This window comes from Microchirus variegatus, assembly GCF_963457635.1.
Source record: "Microchirus variegatus genome assembly, chromosome: 2".
NCBI classification, from domain to species: domain Eukaryota; kingdom Metazoa; phylum Chordata; class Actinopteri; order Pleuronectiformes; family Soleidae; genus Microchirus; species Microchirus variegatus.
The window spans coordinates 38,898,666-38,919,400 of record NC_139803.1 but is presented as its reverse complement, the minus strand read 5'-3'; the positions used below and the strand labels follow the sequence as shown (position 1 = coordinate 38,919,400).

Genomic DNA, 20,735 nt, shown 5'->3' with positions numbered 1-20,735 from the left:
GATCACTATCACCTGTGGTGTGAAAAATGACACCTGATAAAGTTTGATGAATTCCCCTTAACAAAAATTATTTTTTTACTGAAATATGTGTGTGTGTGTCTTTGTCGGAGTACCGAGAAAAGGTTCTCTGTGGTTATTCACACCACAACTTGTGGTGCCCAGTGTGTGTGAGTGTGTTTGGTGGGTGTGACTTGGAGAAGACAAAGACAGAGATGAAGTTATCTGTGGTTAAACACTGTGAAATGATGAAGCTTCTTCTGAGCAGCGTGCTGCTGGCCTTTCTCTGTGACATCTCGTCTTGGAGTAAGTAGTAAAATAATATTAATAAAAAGTATAATAGGTCCAGTTATGTCAATAATTTTGATTTTTTTTAAAGTGTTTGTGAAGCGTTGTAAGTTCTTTAAGTTGTTATGGTAACATCACTGCACGTTAAACCACGTCCTTTGTTAAATTGTAAATTGCCAAAAAAAAAAAAAAAATTTAAACCTTCTGAATAAGAATTGACCACTTTGTCTGTCTGTGTAGGTGTTTTAACCACAGATGCCGTCGTTGTGATCCAGACCTCTGACCTTTCTGTCACTGAGGGAGAGACCGTGAACATCACCTGCTGCTGCACTCTAAAGGACACTGACCAAATTAGGTTCTTCTGGCTGAAAAATCTGACAAAAATGGAGAATAATACTGTCGCGGTGAAGCGTCGATATCCGTTCTGCTCAAATCTGACCATTTCAAACATCACAAGAGATGATTCAGGGACATACATTTGCAAGGTGTATGCGGAGATACCGATTCTTGCCGCTTATTATGGAAATGGTACAGTCGTCACAGTGAAGTCCACAGGCAGCTCAGGTATGTGACACCATGACACCAACACTGTGGTTTGTTAGTGTGGCTGATGTCCTGTTTAGCCCCAGAATAAGACTAAATGTAATAGTACATAACATATATATGTATATATACACACACATATACATATGTGTGTATATATGTATATATATATATACACACACACACACACACACACACACACACACACATAGAACATGTTCTATATGTTCTACAACGGGGCAGTGTTAACCAACATTTGACTGATCCTAACTCTATAACTGAGCTTTATATTTATTTTAACCTTTTTTTTAATCATTGAAAACAATTTAGTTCTTTATGCAAACTTTTATTTTCTTTGTTTATCAATTCTTATATTTCAGTACATTTCACCCTCATCATCAGTACATATTATTGGTTTGATTTGTTAACTATTATTTAGTTTTCCTTCTCCGTACGCGCTGTGACATCAGGTCTATGACTACATTTCTGCTGCTATGTTTGTTTTATGTGTCAATAGTTGGTGGTCGATGGGTGTCTCGTTCCATCCTGTGAAAAGCTTTGAGTGACATTAGTTTGCACGAGAAAAAAGTGCTTCATAAATTAAGTCTGATTTATTTGACGGATTGAGCCATGTGTTGTCATATTCGTATTTTAAAGTAACAATTTTGATCAATCGTGACGTTGAACTTATCACTCCAAACTTTTTCTTTTGAATGTTTTCATTATAATGCATTCTTTGTTTGTTTTGATTTCCTCACCAGATGAACCTACATCTAACAAAAACGACGCAGGCGTTTACGCTCACGTCGCCATGATAGCTGCCGTGGCTGTGGGGATTCTCCTGCTCGTCCTCGTCCTCTCCGTTTTATTCAGTCTCACTTTCTGACCGCCTGTTCCAGTCTTTCCCAAAGACTTTTATTCTGTTCTCCTCATGAATCTCACCAACTTAATATTTGCTTGTTGGCAGATATTTTGTATTATTGCAAGAGTTTTGCTTTTTTTAATTGTCATTTTTTAAACAAATGTAAATTAAATCTTATGCTCTTTTTTTTGCAGTCACGTTTTCAATCATCTCTTTACACCAGTGGTTAAATTACAATATTCTGTTGTAATAAGTACAGGCGTACAAATAGCATTTCCACAGCCTGTGGCGACTAATTTAAAGCCATATCTGTAACATCTAATGTCTTTAATTTAAAAAGAGATGTTTGGTACATGTATTAAAATTCAATTGTATGCATGTTATTTAACAATATATGTACAAAAATTCTAACTAAAAGGTTGGGAAATGTTTTAATTTGTTTAGTGACCGACTTATTAGTTTAGTCAATTTTAGATGAAAAATTTAACATAACTAGTCATTAGTTTTACAGTCATTTGTTGCCACTAATTTAACAAACAAAACAGCGTTTATTGCCTTTAAATTGGAGGTGGGTGTGGGCCCCAAACTCCTCTATTCACATAAATGGAAGAAATATGACGTTATTTTCTTTTTAAAAAAAATAAACAAACAAGAAATTGGTTAAAAACCTTGCAAAGAAGCTGCTCCATGTGTAGCTGAGCATCTCTGACTATTATGTGATTATATAGCTCAAAGCCATGTCTGTAACTGTTAAATCTATTTAAATACATGTGTCACAGTGTCAACAGGTCAAATTCACAGGTTGCACCAGCAGAGGGCGCACATCACCACACTTTCAGAAGCACAGGGTGAAGCACATGTGATTTCTCTCAGGGTTCTTAGAGACTGATTCATGCAGATTCAAAATAATCTCTTTGCTAATGTGTGTAAATGATGTAACTAATGTTAATCTGTACAATTTAAAAGAGACTAAATATGACTTAGTCAGAGCTCGAGGTAAAACTAGTCGACGAGAGGAAAACACCTAAAGACCAGTGACACTCACTTTCCTGGAAGCGCCCTCATCTTCCTTCCTTCCTTCCTCTGATCTGACTGGCTTCCGGCTTTTTAATTCAGCTTGGGTTCGTCCTTCAGATTTAGAGATTATAAAACACAAAACAAAAGGACATTTAAGGTTGTGTTTTACAAGATGCTAAAAAGAGAAATATTTGTGGCATGTGATGATCCGACAAGACGTGCTTCTGATCGACTAAAATTTACCAAATTTAAAACTTCTGTTAGTTACATGTTTACAGGGTAATAGATGATATTATATATATATATATATATATATATAAGAACAGGAGAATGAGAGGGAGGAAAAAATGTATATAGTATTAAACAAATGATAATAATATTAGGGAAGGTTTTATAGACGCACACGCAACATATACACCTATATACAAATGTACAAATACACACAAATGTGTATATACATACACATATTCTCAGTTAATGCCTAACCATAACCTTTAACCTAATAAAAAATAAAACCAATACCAGTTAACCCTTAGACCCTAACCCCAAACCCTGTGTGTGTGTGTGTGTGTATATATATATATATATACACACACACACGTGTGTACTGTCCAGGGTGTACCCCGCCTATCGCCCAATGTCTGCTGAGATAGGCACAGCACCCCCCGCGACCCTCTGGTGGAGGATAAAGCGGTAGATAATGGATGGATGGATATGTGTGTGTGTGTGTGTGTGTGTGTGTGTGTGTGTGTGTGTGTGTGTGTGTATTTTTGTATATTTGTGTATATATATCTATGTATATATACATATCTTAAGAGACATTTGAATAATCCAAATAATGTTGAGGTGAAGTCGTTAAACTGGTTTACTTGTCTAGTTCGACTTCACCATCACTAAACTGGCTAAATAAAAGACAGATAAATAGATAAAATGAACTGGACTGACAAGGCTTTCGGTGTAAATAACACAGCTATAATTAATTAATGCAATTTATACTGTTATTATTGTTCCAATAGTAGTCACGCACCAGCTATTTTGAGGTGGTGGGTGTTTCGGGGGGGGGGGGGGGGGGGGGGGGGTTCTGCTTAGGGCCCCCATAAAGGCTTGGGCCGGCACTGTACACATTTTCTCTCTCACGCACACAAAGAAAATAAACAATATTATGCAGTGTCAGTTAATACCAACACGTGTGTGTGTGTGTGTGGATGTATGACTTCTAACACTGTTATTGTATATTACCGTGTAATAAGACTGATAATAGTGCAACAAAAGACACTTTTAAACAAGTCCAAAGTTGTTACAGACTGAACCGGAAGTGTTCACCATGTTTGGAGCATGACGACACACACACTCTGCGTGGATGAGACATAGAAGAGAAGAAGAAGGAGGAGGGAGAGGAAAAAAGGCGCAGAAGCTCGCTGAGCTTGTCCGTGAACGAGCCTTAATCGTGTCTTCATTCCCGCCACGTGTCTTTATCGGTGTTCATCATCATCATCATCATTATTTTTTGTGTTTCTGGACCACCATCGGAGACGACTTATTTTTTTTTTTTTTATGTTTTCCCACCAACGGCGTGAAGGCAACATTATGAAAATACAGTGACAACAACAAAGCCAAGGTGAGAACTGCATCACATAATTCACCGCATCATAAACGCGCTGTGTACGTGAACGAGACGAGCGTACGACTGTGTTATAACGTTCACGTCAACCGTTTCCTGTCGTGTTAGCTTAAAAAATAAAGAAGCTGGTGTCAACATCACGGTTAAACATGACCGCGGCTCATATTTCCTCCTCTGCCTCCCGGCACTAGTCACAGTGGAAACTACCAACATTACACAGAGGATTTTACGCACAATATTATCTGTGAATATGGAGTTATTCTCTCATTAAACACTGTGTGTTTTGTTTAGTGATCATACTTAATGTACATGAACGCATCACCATATTGTATTCTACTATGTGCTGTCATTATAATAATAATAATATTAACAACTTTATTGAACCACACAACACTGTGTTCAAACAAAGATATTAACACGTTACTGTTGGTGAAACAGATAATGGCTGCTGTAGAACCACATGGCTGGATTACTGTGAGGATTAGTAATCCTGGGTGACTCAGAAGGGAAACAGGAGGCTGTCTAAAGATTTGAATAACCGCCCTTATTTTTTTTATTTCCCGCCTTTGTGACTGACTGCACACACACACACACACACACATAATATTTGCTTTGACAGCTGCTTTTACTCTTGCACCCCACCAACACCTCCATGATGGCCCTGACCGCCACACCTCCTCACAGCTGTTAAATTTATGAAAAATGGGGCAAATAAGTCGGTCAACCAGGATGATAACACGACAGTAGCAGAAGCAGCAGAGAGTAGAACATTAGAGCTGCAACGACAACTATCGATAAGCTTTTACATCTTCCAGCTTCTTAAATGTGAATATTTTCCGGTTTCTTTGCTCCACAGTGTCACAAAAGGAATCATTAAAACTGCAATCATTTTTTGTGGACATAACAGGACATTTGAGAACATCGTCATTTCCACGTTTTATGACATGTTATGGACCAAACAAGTACTCGATTAGTGTTGTTTTTTTTTTCCCACTCAAGCCCCTTTAATATGATCTGAAAGTGTCTGCTTTCAGGTCTGAAATTCAGTTGCGTCATAGGTGTGAACTCACCTGGCAAGTTCAGTTATCTCGCTGTAATAGTCGGTGGGCGTGTGAAGAAGACACGGAAGAGGTGTGAGGTGCATTCAGACGTCAGAACGTTAATGTCGCATTTTTAGGACGCAGTATTTTAGAGAAGTTTGTAAAGACTCCTTCACTCCTTTACCACGAGCATCGGAAAACTACGGTGGACTCTGCGTGACACAAAGTTTTTGTCCATTCACTGCAAGTTGGCAGCCTCTGTGAACCTCTGGGAAAGTGCATATACTCTAGAAGGTAAAGATGAGTCAATATGATACTTACTATTAGAGCTGCAACTAACCATTATTTTCCTAACGATTAATCTGCCGATTATTTTCTCGTTTAATCGCTTGATCCATAAAATGTCAGAAAATATAAAAATGTGTTGATCAGTGTTTGTCAAACCTGGAAATGACGATGTTCTCCAGTGTCTTGTTTTTGTCCAAAAACTAAAGCGATTCAGTTTCAATGATTTCGTTGTTTTGTGGAGCAAAGAAACGAAGAATATACTCAAATTTAAGAAGCTAAAACAATCTGTAATGGATTAGTAATTGTTTCAGCTCTACTTAGCATCACTATTGCTATAGCTAAATCCAATATATCGCATGCTTCGCTATTTGGTACAGTTACTCACTATCGGACTGGACGTGACATCGCTGACAAAAGGCTTTTGCTGCATTCCAAGTACACAACTACACTCTTAGAAATAAAAGTGCTAAGTAGAACCATATAAGGTTCTTCGGCTTGTCCTCATAGGAAAACCCTTTTTGGCTCCAGGTAGAACCTTGTTATAAAGGTTCTACGGAAAAAAAGTTGGAAAAAAACATGGACGCAAGTTCACCTCGGGCAATAACAACACTTGACGTGATATTCTGTGCACACAAACAGCGTGAGAACAGATTAAAAAACTAAACCGTGTAAAAAAACGTGACAGAAGCGATGTTAACAGTAAGTACGCTCCGAGTTTTCCAAGGTTTCCGAGTTTCTTGAACAGGAAGGCCCCCCCATGACTGCAGAAATTACAGATGGAACGCAGCTGAAACCAAACCAAAGGATTTTCATCTTAATGTGATTATACACCAACATACAGACAAGCTAGTATAAATTTTATTATTCTAGACCGTGTTATTATGCTGAGTGTGAGACCACAGTTGATCATTTTTAACCCCCCAAGTTCATCCCAGCACACTCCCTCAGGCTAAACAAGGCCAGTGTGAGCACAGTAGTGTTTCTCAGCCACCTACTGAGCATGCTGACAACACTCATATAGTATGCTTGGTATTTTGTGTGTGTGTAAAGACTGCGCTGCTGGACTCAAAGGGACCAACGTGTGAAGACCGCACAGTAAACGCCTTCAAAAAGGCCAAATATGCGATTGAACTTCCACCTCGCAAATTCTTTAAGGAGCGTATACATTTTTCTCACGTTAAACACGTTTGTCTTGGCGACGAGGGCGGGGCGTCTGCCGCATGAAAGCAGTGTGTGCAGTATATTGTGTAGTTAGATAAAGACAGGGCTGGGGGTGGAGGGTTGGATGACCCAGGGAAAAAAAGCAGAGCTGGAGAACTTGAAAATGTGTTTTGCCTCGAGGTTGGAAAGTATATAAACATTTTCGAATCAGTTGTCAGAAGATTTATTTTTTAAAAGAAAAATGTTGATTTCAAACACGTGCTATAACAGAACTCAATTATATGCAAATCTATCGTGTGGGGTGTTAGCAGTAATGTTTAATGTCATCAGCATATATAGAAACATTAAATGATGCTGCTATTGTTTTGTCAGTTGGTTTTAGAGCTGAAACGATTCATCGATGAATCGATTATTAATCGATTACTAAATTAATCGCCAACTATTTTGATTTTTTGGTTTAAAGCTTTTTTCATTATTAAAACAAGATTTCTGATCGTTTTAGCTACTTAAATGTGAATATTTCCTTGGTTTCTTTGCTCCACATAAAGAAATCATCAAAACAATCATCTTGGTTTGTGAACAAACAAGACTTTCGAGAACATCATAATTTCCAGCTTTGACAAACACTGATCAACATTTTTTAACATTTTAAGACATTTTATGGACCAAACGATTCATAGATTAATCGAGGAAATAATCGACAGATTAATCGATTATGTGAATAATTGTTAGTTGCAGCTCTAGTTGGTTTTTCCCTGTTAAAATTCACTAGGTTTACTCCTATTACTAATTCTTTTCTTCTTTTAAATATCCATTACACCGTGTATCGTTAACAGACCTCGTCCTGTATAGACTACCAACAGTTAAGCTAGCGGAGCGTTTGTTTGTTTGTGTTTCCATCATGAAACACAAGGATGCTAAAGACTGTACGTCTGTCTCATGATGTTAATAGTTAAATCAAAATATTGTAAAAAAAAAAAAAAAAAGGACACCTTTAGGGCAAATTATCAATGTTCATCTGAGAGATCATATTAATAAAATCTAGGGCTGCAACAACGAATCGATAAAAATCGATAAAAATCGATTACTAAAAGCGTTGGCAACGAATTTAATTATCGATTCGTTGAGTCGCGCGATTAATACGTCACTCCTAGGCGCGGAACTGTTTACAGATGCCGACTAAAATGTGGGAACTGGCGAAATGGCGTGGCACGGGAGTACCACGGTGATTAACCAGCACCTAAAAAGAAAACACGTCGGAGTCCTCCGTGACAAGGAAGGGAGTAAGGAAGTAAGGACATGTAGCATTAGTCTCTCATGTTTCTCGTTTAGTGGGTTAACATTATGTCGTCAGACAGGGTCAAAATCAACATTAAATATACTTAAATTATTATAAAAATACATATTTGTGTAACCTGTGTGAGTATAAATTAATTAATTAATTAATATTATAAAAAATGTGTCTCTTCTGCAAATGTATGTATATCATACCTTGTATGTTTTTTTGTGTTATTCCAGTAAGTTTTGATTTTTTTTATCATTTAATATTACTTTTTGATAGCTCAGAGACATTGGAGCAATAACCAGTTGTTTTTACACTTTAGTCTGCACTGTGAATTTGAAATGTTCCGTTTTTTAATAAAGATATGGCAATTACAAATGTTTCTTTTTTTTATCCGATTCATCGATTAATCGAAAAAATAATCGACCGATTAATCGATTGTTAAAATAATCGTTAGTTGCAGCCCTAATAAAATCACTAGCTTGATCTTGGAACGTTGGCCACTTCCTGTATCCTGTCCACAAATCTCATGAGACACGATCGTGATAGTCTTTTTAAAGACCTTAATTCCTCGCAGACTGTATGCTTTCTCTGTGTTGGCTTAAGCAAGCAAACAAAAACAAAACCCCTGCCAGTTTCTATAGGAGATCTGAGGCCACTGTCAGCTCTCTGTGATCAACAGAGCCATATTGTCTTCATGCTCATGTTTTCGTACGTTTGATGTCATGAAATGCAGACATATTTTTTTTCCCAGCCGTGTCCACGATTGACTATTATGTCGCAATTAGTTCCGCACTGCTGCGCTAAACGTTCCGTCTAGTTAGACACTGCAGTGACCTTTGACTACAGTTGTCGTCTTTGGAAAACCAAAGTTTGTCTTCACGTGTGTCACATCTGTTTGTGTGTGTGTGTGTGTGTGTGTATGTAGGAAGAAGGAAGTGTTGACTTGTAAGTTTAGGGAACTGATGAACTTACATTTGCAAAATGTCCACATGGTACTGTCCAAAGTTTCAGATTCAGACTCTCATGGCCGGTGTAATATTCATCCTTTGATAGCCGTTTGTTGTCTCTATCATACTGTGCCTCTGTCATACTGCGTGTTGTTCCACAGCTACTGTTGTAGGACAGTTGGCCATGGAAAAAAAAACCCTGTGGGAAACACAAAAAAGTGGTTTATTTGGTTTGTCGTGATTTGACCGCACAGCATGGATTGTATTGATTGCGACGAGCTCTATTTTAGGATCCAGGCCAAACTCTTGGGAGTAGCAGGACAAAATGTGAGTGTGGCAGCTAATGCAACACACTCTCACTCTGTGTTAATGTAAGTCACTCTGTAAGTCTTGAAAAGTTATGGTAAGTATACATTTAGTTCAACGAATTGATTCAAACAAATAAATAATTGCTCTACTGCATCTTCAATAACCGATAACAAGACACGAGGCCACCGCTAATTACTTCAGAAGCTGACGTTACCATCAGCTGCTATACGCTCAAAATAAAGAACACGGACCACAGCAAACAGATCAAATAAATAAAGAGCCAAAGTCTTAACGTTGACACTTTAGCTAAAAGAGTGTCAGCACTAAGGCTTCCTTTCAAATCCAGTTGCAGTTAGCTGGCATTAGCTCGTGCTACACTGGATCTTTGTCATCAGGAGATCCATCATTGCTCCGTTCTTCAGGTCAAGTTTAGTCCTCCCAAGAAGACGGTCAGCAAGGTTAGCAGCTTACAAAGAGCATAGCATTACACTTAATAATACAGTAATAAAACAGTTCATTTTGCGTCCACTTAGATGATGGAATTGCAAATTCCAGGTAATTCTCCACACGTAAACATCAAGAGTGTAACACTGCGTTCTCACATATGCAGAGATACATTCTGGGTCAGACTTGTTCCTGGTCTTGAGGCGCTGGTTGTTCTGTCAACAACAACACTTCACATTGATATGAACCAACACACCTCCTTTTATTCCCTGCGGTTTAGACTAGAGAGCAGCTCGGGGGATTATTCTGTGAGAGAGAATATTGACAGAACCCGACCCACATCTTGTCTGAGCCCGACAGATACTCAACACAGTTAGAGCAACTCTAGAAGAAACTACTAGCTTTATCACACACCTTATGAGTTATTACATTAAAAAAATACATAATCCAGTAACGTCAGGTAGCACCGCTCTCGTTAAGATTATTAAAACAGTGAGTTAGTTCATCCCAGCATTCACATGATACCCGTCATCCAAGCACAGGACACATCACACCACTGTGCAGTCTCTCTGTATGGACCTCCCCTCACAGCCCACTGCCAGAATGTAAATACTATTTCTGCAGCTCTTAAGAAGCGAGGAGAACAACTCGCACATCCAATAATCTGCCATAATGTGTCTGATCTTTCCTCTCCCCCGTTGCCCTTGCAGTTTCACCAGAAGATCCTACGTCAGGATGAAGGGAAGAACAGACACACCGCAGGACCGGTGAGTCCAAATCCACTAAATTAATCTGTTAACACTGAGTTTTTATATCAGAATATTATCAGAAACGTTGACGACTGACGACTTTACTTGATGATACACAGAGGCTGTCTGGTGGGAATCTGTTTCTTCATTTTGGGCCTGGGAACGCTGCTGCCATGGAACTTCTTCATGACGGCCTCAATGGTAAAAAACATGGCATTAAAACCCTTTTTTTTTTTCTCTTGTCATGTGACAGCTTTGAGCAGAGCTTTCACTCCTTAAAACGTCTTAAAGAGTCACATGTCAAACAGGTGACAAAAAAAATATACATAATCCAATATAAGTCTACAGAATGGTTTGGATTATAAGGGCTGCAGACTTAATCTGATTGTTTTCTCAATAACTGATCCATGAAAACCATCATAGAGGAACCAGAACATGTCCACGCTTTAGAATATACAGTTCACATGTTCAGTTAATAATCGCTGGATTGTTTGGATGAGCCAAAAACAGTTTGTTTGCTCTCGTCTGGATGTAAGTTCATGGTCATGTCCTGAGGGGCACCCCCGTGAAAACCACCCAGCATGTCACGTGCTCGTGTCAGAGCGAAGCCTCTGTTCACATACATGTTTTTAATCCATGTGCAGCATCACGACACGTACAGGTCTCCGGTTTCTGGATTTATCTGGATGTGTGCTTGTTAGCTTTATTTATTTAACCAACTTAAGTTAGTTAGGGTAAGTTAACTAAAAGCTAATACCTTTAGTTAGCTTAGGCTAAGGGTTAGTTATGAAGATTCCTGGACATTTTGTAACAGAAAAAGTTACATACAAATATTTTCATTGTCACAATTATAATTTTTAAATGGCCTTTCTTTTACATGTGGAGTTAGTAAAGTAACACAAAGTAATATTTACAGGTATATAATATAAACATACACAGGTATATAACACTAACAGTTATTGGCAAACCATATTCAAAGGTTGCACTGTTATATAAACAATTTTACCCTGGGACTGTGGATTTTCTGTCCCAGTCCGTCTCTGACCTGGACTTTGGACATGCCTGATTCAGACGGGTTTGTGTATCCTCATTTGAAATAGTCTAAATGTGTGTTTTCTGCCGCGTTTGCAGTATTTTCAGCAACGTTTAAACACGACAGAATGGCAAAACGGCACCGTCGTTGTTGGCAAAGAGTACTACTTCAACAACTGGATGACCCTGCTGTCCCAACTGCCCCTGCTGCTTTTTACCCTCCTCAACTCAATCCTCTACCCGAGGTAAAAAACAACAACAACGACTGACAACGTCGATTTTTGATTTGGTTAAATCATTTACCCAATTCTGTGTGTTTTCAGGATATCGGAGAGGATGCGGATCGGGGGCAGCCTCGTCTTCATCCTGCTGCTCTTCCTCCTCACAGCGGTGCTGGTCAAAGTGCCCATCGAAGACAAAGACCTCTTCTTCTCCATCACCATGGCGACAACATGGTTCATCAACTGTGAGTAGGAGCGGCCCTGGGCACATGATGCGAGTGGAAAATGCGTTCAATAACGACGCGTGTTCTCCGCAGCGTTCGGCGCCGTGCTGCAGGGCAGCCTGTTCGGCCTGGTGGGCCTGCTGCCGCAGAAGTACAGCACTGTCTTCATGAGCGGCCAGGGCCTCGCCGGGACCTTCGCCGCCATCGCTCTGCTGCTCGCTACGGCCAGTGAGTAACTCCTGGACACTTAGGGACATTCAAATTAGATGAAAAACAAAGTCAAATCACCACAAAACACACGTTCACTCAAAGGCCTCTCTAGTTCTTGGCAGCTAATATCGCAGTAATATACATAATGTACAAAAATTAAAAAAAGCTATTTTCAAGCCCCCGTGACATGAAAATACATGTTATAGTATATAAGCTTATAAGGTAAAAAGACGATTTCTGTTGACTCACCTTGTACTCGAGGAAGTGCACTTAGTCACATCCAATCAAGCATTGTATTCAGGAAATTTCCCCCTCTTAATCAGAAACATCCCTCTTAGCTTCCTCTTCAGTTGACGTGGCATTTAGACGAAGGTGGTGGCAAAAAAAAAAGATTGTGTTTAGCTAACTCTTTAACGGGAAGTACATTAATCTGTGGAATCCTTGCCAAGCCATGAGGACATAAAGTGCCCATAATACAACATGCTATGAAGGATTGAAGATTCCACTGTTTTTTGTTGTGGAAACATTGGCGAGAAAGGAAATAAAAAAGTATTTTATGGCATTTTTCCAGTTCTAGCTTGGCTTGGCTCGACTCTACTGCTTTTCCATTAGGGACATTACCTGGCGCTTTTCCAGTATTTTCTGATACTAAAATGTCAGAGAGTGACATCACGGGAAGAGTTCAACATCCTGCGCAGGAATCAAACCGAACAATGGCGAACTGTAGATCAGTTAAAAAAGACTTAAAAACACGAGTTAATTGCAACATTTAGCAAGGACATTTGTAAAATGTCAATATTTAACAGAGGAGTCTGGTGTATTTAGCGACGGCGTCTGTGTGCCGGTCATGCAGGAAGTAATCGATTCTAATGATTGACTGAAAACGACTGCTTTGACCTTCACTAGTTTGTGTATAAAACAATGTCACGGCAGTTTCCGTGCAGCCGTGCAAAAAGCACCATTAGTCAGGAACAGTCAATCTTTCTTTTAATGACGCAGAAAATATGTGTTACAAGCGACTCCAGGGACGTGGAACATTGGCTTTAAAACGCCAAGTCCATCAACGTGGTTGGGGGGTGGCGGTGGCGTGAACTGCTTCTGCAGTGATTAGATAAGAAGAAGGTGGCCTCTGACTAGCACCGCAAACATATGATGATATTAGAACATAACATGTTACAACACACTATTTATGGTACATTTTTCCCAGTTTTTCAGATGTGTTTTGCATGTTTTTGTGTCTTATCTCGCAGGTGACACGGACTCTGAAACGGCAGCTTTGGGTTATTTCATCACACCATGCGTGGGGACGGTGGCCACCCTCTTTAGCTACGTGCTTCTACCTCGCCTGGTCAGTTTACACACAAACACCCACACAACAGCACCCCCTACTGCTATTTCAGGATGTTACAGTTTTTGGTTAAATAAAGTTAAACTGAGTGAATATAAGATCTTAGTACACGTTTCTTTTGCAGGAGTTTGCGCAGTTTTATCTGAACAACGCCGGCAAGTACGAGGCGGACACCACCGACGAGCTGCTGAAAGGTGAGGTCGTCTCATTCTGAGATATTCCTTCGCAACCAAGTGATCTAATTTCGAGGTTCAAATTAAGTTTTTAAATTAATGCAATTACCGTCATCAAAAGATGTGTTTGCTTTTCCACTCAGCTCTGTCGTTTGAATGAAATCAGTGCAGCGGAACATTATCTTGTTAAGTCAATTGACTTCTCCGTTTATCCAATTACGAGCCTCGGACAAACAGAGGCGCTCTGTTCCGCTCACACAGCCTCGTTGTCTGGCCACGAAAGCCGAAAAAGCTCCTAAAAAACCCCTGCATTAAGCACTTATTTTTACACGCGTCGAACAATGAGGTTTCCTCTTTGCAGAGAGCGGCGCCGTGGAGAACGGGAAGGTCAACGGTCACGCTAACGACGCGGCCAACAGCAGCGTGGCGGAGGCCAAGATGGAGTCCGGTCCAGACGGGACCAAGCAGGCCTTCCTGTCCCTGGAGCAGGTGGAGAAGAAGCAAGCCAAAGCCTCGGTCTTTGAGGTTTTCAAAAAGGTTTAATCTCCTAATCTCCTCCTCCTTTTTTAATTTATGCTTTCAGTTATTTTGAAAAATCTGAACATCCTTTCTCCGCTTAGATCTGGGTGATGGCGTTCTGCATCACGTTCCTGTTCACCGTCACGCTGTCCGTGTTCCCCGCCGTCATCGCAGACGTCAGGACGACTTTCCCAGGGGGAAATTGGGGTTAGCTACACTGAGATTCCTGCGACACAAACTCACTCACGTGTGGGTTTGTGAACTGAACTAATGTTTGTTGTGTTCTTTGAGCAGAGCGCTACTTCCTGGCCGTGTGCTGCTTCTTAACGTTCAACCTCAACGACTGGATCGGCCGCTCCATCACCACCTTCATACGCTGGGTGAGCGTAAAAAAAACCGCAGATAATCGAACTTACCGATGCATGTTTTGCTAGGACAGCTTTCTTAATTCGGTGTTTTTCTGAAGATACGGGTACATTAGTTTTGGAAAATTTAGTTAATACAGGTACAAATATCATTTAATTACAGCAGTCCAGTCAGCTAAATGCTATAAATAAAATGCTAAATGCTAATATTGCGTCAGTCCGATTAAGGCAGGACTTTTAAATGACATGTAAACAAGGGTTTTAAGCCTTTTCTACCAAAAACCACATGAAAAATATAGATGTCTTTGTTTACATAATCAATGAATCAGTTTGAATGTTTTTTCAATAGTTAAAATCTGGGTTTTCTGATGTTTTTCAGCTTCTTAAATGTGAATATTTTCTGGATTTCTTTGCTTTATAAAACAAAGTAATCATTCAAATATAATCTTTTTTGGTTTGTGGACAAAACATCATCATCATTTCCAGGTTTGAGGAACACTGATGAACACTTTTGGAGATTTTTTGGACCAAACAAGTACTTGGTACCCGCACTATGAAATCTGACGTGTGACGTCATGGATACGTTATCCAAAAATAATGTTTAACAACAGAAATACACAATAGAAAGTTGTTATTTAACCGTTTTTTGACCCTTTAAAAAGTTAAAAAGGAGATTCGATTCATTTCCGTTATTCACCTCAATCTAAACTCCGCCTCTTCCTCTTCCGCAGCCACGCAAAGAGTCCCACCTGTTCCCGATGCTGGTCGTCTCTCGGGTTCTGTTCATCCCTCTGCTGATGCTCTGCAACGTGCAGTCTCGCTCCTACCTGCCCGTCTACTTCTCCCACGACGGCGTCTTCACCGCCATCATGTCCTTCTTCTCCGTGTCCAGCGGCTACTTCGTGTGCCTCTCCATGTCGTACGCGCCGCAGTGAGTAACAAAACCACTTCAATGTACTCAAACCGCTGTTTTTGTGGCAAGCTAAAAATCCTGTTTTTGGAAAAACAGCCCCGGAGCTATACAGTTAATCCTGACGGTCTGGAAACATGACCTGAGCAAGAAGTGTGTTTGTGTGTCTGAACGTCACACGGCTGACCTCCTTACACCTGCTGCTCTCTCTCTCTCTGTCATCAGGTTGGTGGAGCCCAAAGACGGCGAGACGGCAGGAGCGCTCATGACCTTCTTCTTAGCCCTGGGTCTGTCGCTAGGAGCCGCGCTGTCCTTCCCCCTGAGGGCGCTGGTCTAGACACACACACACACACACACACACACACACACACACGTGTAGGTTAAAATATAACAAAACAAATACAAAACACCCTCCACACAGTTTATGAAGTGTTTATTTCCTTCAGATGTAGGAATAAGGAAGGAGGAAAAGTGTTGTTTGTGTTACCGCTGAAGAAAAAGTTGAACAACATTTAGGATTTTCTCAACGTTTCTTCTTCTTTAGGGCATTATGTATATGAATGACACGTAGATAAAAAGGGAAACGTATATATGTATAGAGAGATTGACATTAGTTACCGGATGATTTCGACCATGATTTGACTGACGGCTTATGAATTATTATTAATTAATTATATTAATGTTTTTTTGACTTTGTACTAGGATTATTTTGTATATGCTAACGGAATATAGCGATATGCTAATGGACGTAGAATTGGATATGCGTGTAAAAACTAGCACCTGGGGCCACGCTGGATGTCTGCCTTTTTCATTTCATCATCACCGGTGTTTGTTTGCAGAGGATAAATATTAGCCTCTGTCTAAGGAACAACCTTTTTTTTTGTGTTGTTTTGTTGTGTTAAATATATTTGCTTGAAGTGCGACAAGCGCAGCATCACAGTACGACTTCTTTATAGCATCATCAAACTTGAACTTGAGACGTGGCAGATCGGCGACCTGGGTCTTGAAAAACTACTAAACCCAAATCTGATTCATAACACGTGGAAATTAATTAACAGGCAGTTTAAATGCATGCTATATAATTTCTGCCACTAGGGGGTTCAATAATAGAGAACACCTAGCACAGGGGTCTGCAACCAGAGTCGAGAGAGCGGCTCCCTGTAGCTCTGAAAAAATTCTGTTTATCTTTATTTTCATTATTTCTTTCCACTTAACGCTAAAATATGCGTCACATCCTATACGTCTGCGTCAAACGCGATACCGAAAAACGTCATTTGCACACGAAGACGCACTTTGGATATACAATCTGAAATTATTTTCCAATAATTTAACTTTACACAGGACGTTATCTTCATTTTAATGAATCGAATAGGTTTTTGCGACTCCAGATTACATTTTTATTTGGGTGGAGAAGGGACCAAAATGGCTCTTTTAATACTTAAAGGGATGCAGACCCCTGGACTAGTAGATTAAGTTTGGATTTAAAGAGTGTGACTTTTTTGGCTATTGGAAGTACAGCAAAAACACGTCTTAACAGCAGATTTCCACAGCCTGAACGCTCTCTCTGCTCAAACCAGAGTTTACATTTTGTCTGATGGTGACGTGAAAACCAGGTACAAATCAACAGATGTGGACAAAGTTGATTTAAATCACAGCTAAGGTCATCTGCGTCCACTCATGTGTCGTATTTACCGTCTATTTCCCATTAACTAACAGAATAAACCTCACGTTCTGTTGAGTTACACTTTGAACAAGGGATTTAGATGATTAGCTTGGTCAAGAAAATGTTTACTGAACTTCAAAATCCTCAAAAGTGAGGAAATAAAAGATTTCTCATCGACTTCCATTCAAATGGAAGCAGCAGCAGACGCCCCCTGCTGGATAACTGCTGCATGTGTCCCAACACCCAGAAGACCTTCTTTGTTACCCTGGCACAGTGTGAGCTGTAGATCACTGCTGCCACCTGCTGGTCAGAAACTAAACACTGTTACTTTAAAGCCATTAACAACAACTGAACTTGGATGTAAATATTAAAAATAATTAAAGAATGAAAAAACACAGCACTGCAACATTTTTGATAATTGTATAGATATTTATAATCGGCCATTATTTAACAATGTAAAATAGTTTTAGATTTTATTTTATGTGCTTTTCCTCCTGGATTTCCTCCTTATATTTTCCTATATTATTTTTTCCAAAATAAGACAACATCATAAACATCAATAATAAGCCTTAATTTTTTCAGCTTGTGTTTTTTTATTTTACTGACATAAATGAAGAGTGTGTGAGGAAGTCGATGGAAAACATTTTTGCTGCTTTAAAAATGTACAAAAAAAAGAACCAAGGGCTGAGTCCAAATGGACGAATAGAGAAACTTTCTTTTCTATTTTAGAAATAGTTTTTCCATTTTCGTGTGAAATTGGTCCGACTTCAGATTAAGTCGATGCTGTTTGAAAAGACGTAGGAAGTACCTCATCGCTAACATCGTGGAAATGCAGCATCAGCCCGTGTTGTTGCTGTTGTTTGTTTGTTTTTTTAAATGTCAAATTGTGTGTCAAATGAGAAACAAATGTGGGAATTTTGGTACTTTTTCATTTTCCTTTGGATTTCTCACTGTTTTCAATTTCATCACTGATTCATTGGTATTTTATTTTGTAAACAAATTTATTTGTTGTTTCAAACGTCTTGTTCCTAAAATGTTTGGGTTTATGTTTTCACGATACGGATTAAAAATAACACATCTTGTCGCAGTTTTTCTGGGAAACAATTGCGATATTTATGTTTTTGGTTGTTTTTTTTTTAAGTCAAGTTTCACCTCAGTATTGCTGTGTATTAAAATGTAAAAACAGTATAAACTGTTTCTGGTATGTATAACACTTTTGATATTGATATTGTGAATTGAATTGGGTCACAATAGTTTGTTGCCTTTAAAGAGCAAAGAAAACCAGAAAATACTAATTTAAAATCGATTACAAAGACAGTTGTTGATTTAGTAACTGATGCATTTTTGTTGCAGGACTGGCTGTTGCTGTGGACACTGTCATATTCAGCCTTAATAACAATGTTTGTGTCTTGTTAAATTGACCGTAAAACTCAGCTGCTGCTGCTGCCGGCGATGTAAAATAAAAAACAACTCGATGTAAAGTCAGTGTCAACAAAACGCTCTTGTTGTTGTGTTTTTGTGCTCTAAACACACACACATACACACACGTAGTCGTCACATCACGAGTGACACATTAAAATACAAAATAAAAGGGATTTCATGCCTGTACAAGCCTGTTGAATGTGTATCCGTTAAGATTTGGTTGCTAATAAATTGGATGTTTGTAAAACCAGACGTTTGCCTGTCGTCGTTTTTTGTCAGAATCTGTGAAACAGAAATCTTTACATTTTCAAATAGATGTAGAGCAATAAACAAAAATCACACAAATCAGAACATATAAAAAAATGTGGTGCAAAATGGCTCAGTAGCGCCCCCCAAAGGTGAAACCTGGTTGGACAGCTACTAAGAAACTAAGTTGTGCCAAATTTCACAAAACTAATTATAGTTTATAGTTTTATATTAACTGTCAAGTGTCCTAGTATATAGTAGTCAACAAAAACTGAATGAACAATAACTGTCAAAAATTTCCCCATATAATGTCATGAAAATATGTCTTTATACTCTCAAAAATGTCCTAGTATAGCATGTTGTCAAAAACTGTGCTAATATTAATTGTCAAAAATGTCCTAGTATAGCATGTTGTCAAAAACTGTCTGAACAGTAACTGTCAAAAATGTCCCCATATAATGTCATGAAAATCTCTACATACTGTCAAACATGTCCTAGTGTAATATGTCATCAAAAATGTCCTAGTATGCAGTATGTCAACAAAATGTGTCTCATACTCTAAATACTCAAAAACTGTCCAAGTATAGTTTATCAAAAAATGTCTTCATACTCTCAAAAATGTCCTAGTATAGCATGTTGTCATAAACTGTCCAAATATTAACTGTCAAAAATGTCCTAGTATAGCATGTTGTCAAAAACTGTCCAAATATTAACTGTCAAAAATGTCCTAGTATAGTATGTTGTCAAAAACTGTCCAAATATTAACTGTAAAAATGTCCTAGTATAGTATGTTGTCAAAAACTTTCCAAATATAAACTGTCAAGAATGTTCACGTATAGTTTTATAATCAAAACAATGTCCTATAGTACGTCGACAGGAACTGTCCAAATATAAGTCAAACGTCTACGTCATTTATATCTGAATTCTGCTTGAACACACTGTACCTGCTACTACAGCTCACCTGAGGCACCTTTTATACGCGACACCGCGAGATTTTTGTGGATGAATTGGAGGCAAAATTGTATTCAGCAGACATTTAACTTTTCTTCTTTGTCTGAGTGAAGATTTTTAAACATTTAAATCACAAAACAAGTGGACTTACGGGTTTTAGAGGCGGAAGTGGAGCCGTTTCCGGTCCGCCGGGTCCGGTTCATCCGTTAGCCCCAGCTGTTCCTGATCACGTTAACGATGTTGCGTTTGTGTTCCGTCCAGCTAAATAGAAATTAACCGTCACAAATAGAAGTATTTACACCTGTGACGAGACGTTTAGATGTTGGGGTTATTATTTTTAACGTTAGCTAAAATACTCACACTAACACACCTACGCACCAAAAATGTGCTCATTGAAATCCGTTCATATCACTATTTTTGACACATCATGACAAAAACGTGGCAATTAAGGGTTAAAACGTAATCTTTTGGTGCTCTAATAAATTATGACATAGCAAAATAGAAAATAATATACATATAAACAAATGGTTCTGCTCTTCTATCACATATACCAGGCTGCAATAATACAACAAACCAAAAATAATCCAGTTTGCATGAAGTATATTGAAAATAATTCAATCATATTTGAGATGTACGGAAAGGACTAATGTTGCTCTAAGTGTGTGAAAGGTTAAAGGTCAAAGGACGCAATAAAAACGTGATACAAGTGCGATTGTTTTTAAGTGTTTAATGAAAATAGGACTTTATTTCCCTCAGCTATGGTTTCAGTTAAAAAAGTGGCAGGAAAAGAAAACATTTTAGTGGGGGGGGGGGTGAATTTCAAAATAAAAGCTCACGATAATATGATACACATGATAAAAAATGAGGCGGCTCTGTACCATTTCATATGAAACTTATTTG

General features: G+C 38.9%; 1 protein-coding gene across 1 annotated transcript; it reads left to right on the top strand.

Annotated features, from left to right (window-relative positions):
• The first annotated feature begins 4,109 nt into the window (after positions 1-4,109).
• Positions 4,110-17,034, top strand: LOC310938021 (equilibrative nucleoside transporter 2-like). The gene is made up of 13 exons (XM_083902412.1): positions 4,110-4,325; positions 10,513-10,569; positions 10,671-10,752; positions 11,683-11,828; positions 11,907-12,049; positions 12,122-12,256; positions 13,489-13,586; positions 13,711-13,780; positions 14,121-14,296; positions 14,380-14,485; positions 14,573-14,658; positions 15,375-15,574; positions 15,779-17,034. The coding sequence occupies exons 2-13, from the start codon at positions 10,538-10,540 to the stop codon at positions 15,888-15,890; spliced, it is 1,386 nt and encodes a 461-aa protein (XP_083758538.1). The 5' UTR covers positions 4,110-4,325; positions 10,513-10,537; the 3' UTR covers positions 15,891-17,034.
• Positions 17,035-20,735: the final 3,701 nt, after the last annotated feature.

Bases quoted from the DNA above. Each gene is read 5' to 3' on its own strand.
- LOC310938021 (XM_083902412.1), top strand. From the start codon at position 10,538: ATGAAGGGAAGAACAGACACACCGCAGGACCG. The intron at 12,050-12,121 runs GTGAGTAGGAGC...TGTTCTCCGCAG, and splicing joins GACAACATGGTTCATCAACT to CGTTCGGCGCCGTGCTGCAG. The intron at 14,297-14,379 runs GTTTAATCTCCT...TTCTCCGCTTAG, and splicing joins TCTTTGAGGTTTTCAAAAAG to ATCTGGGTGATGGCGTTCTG.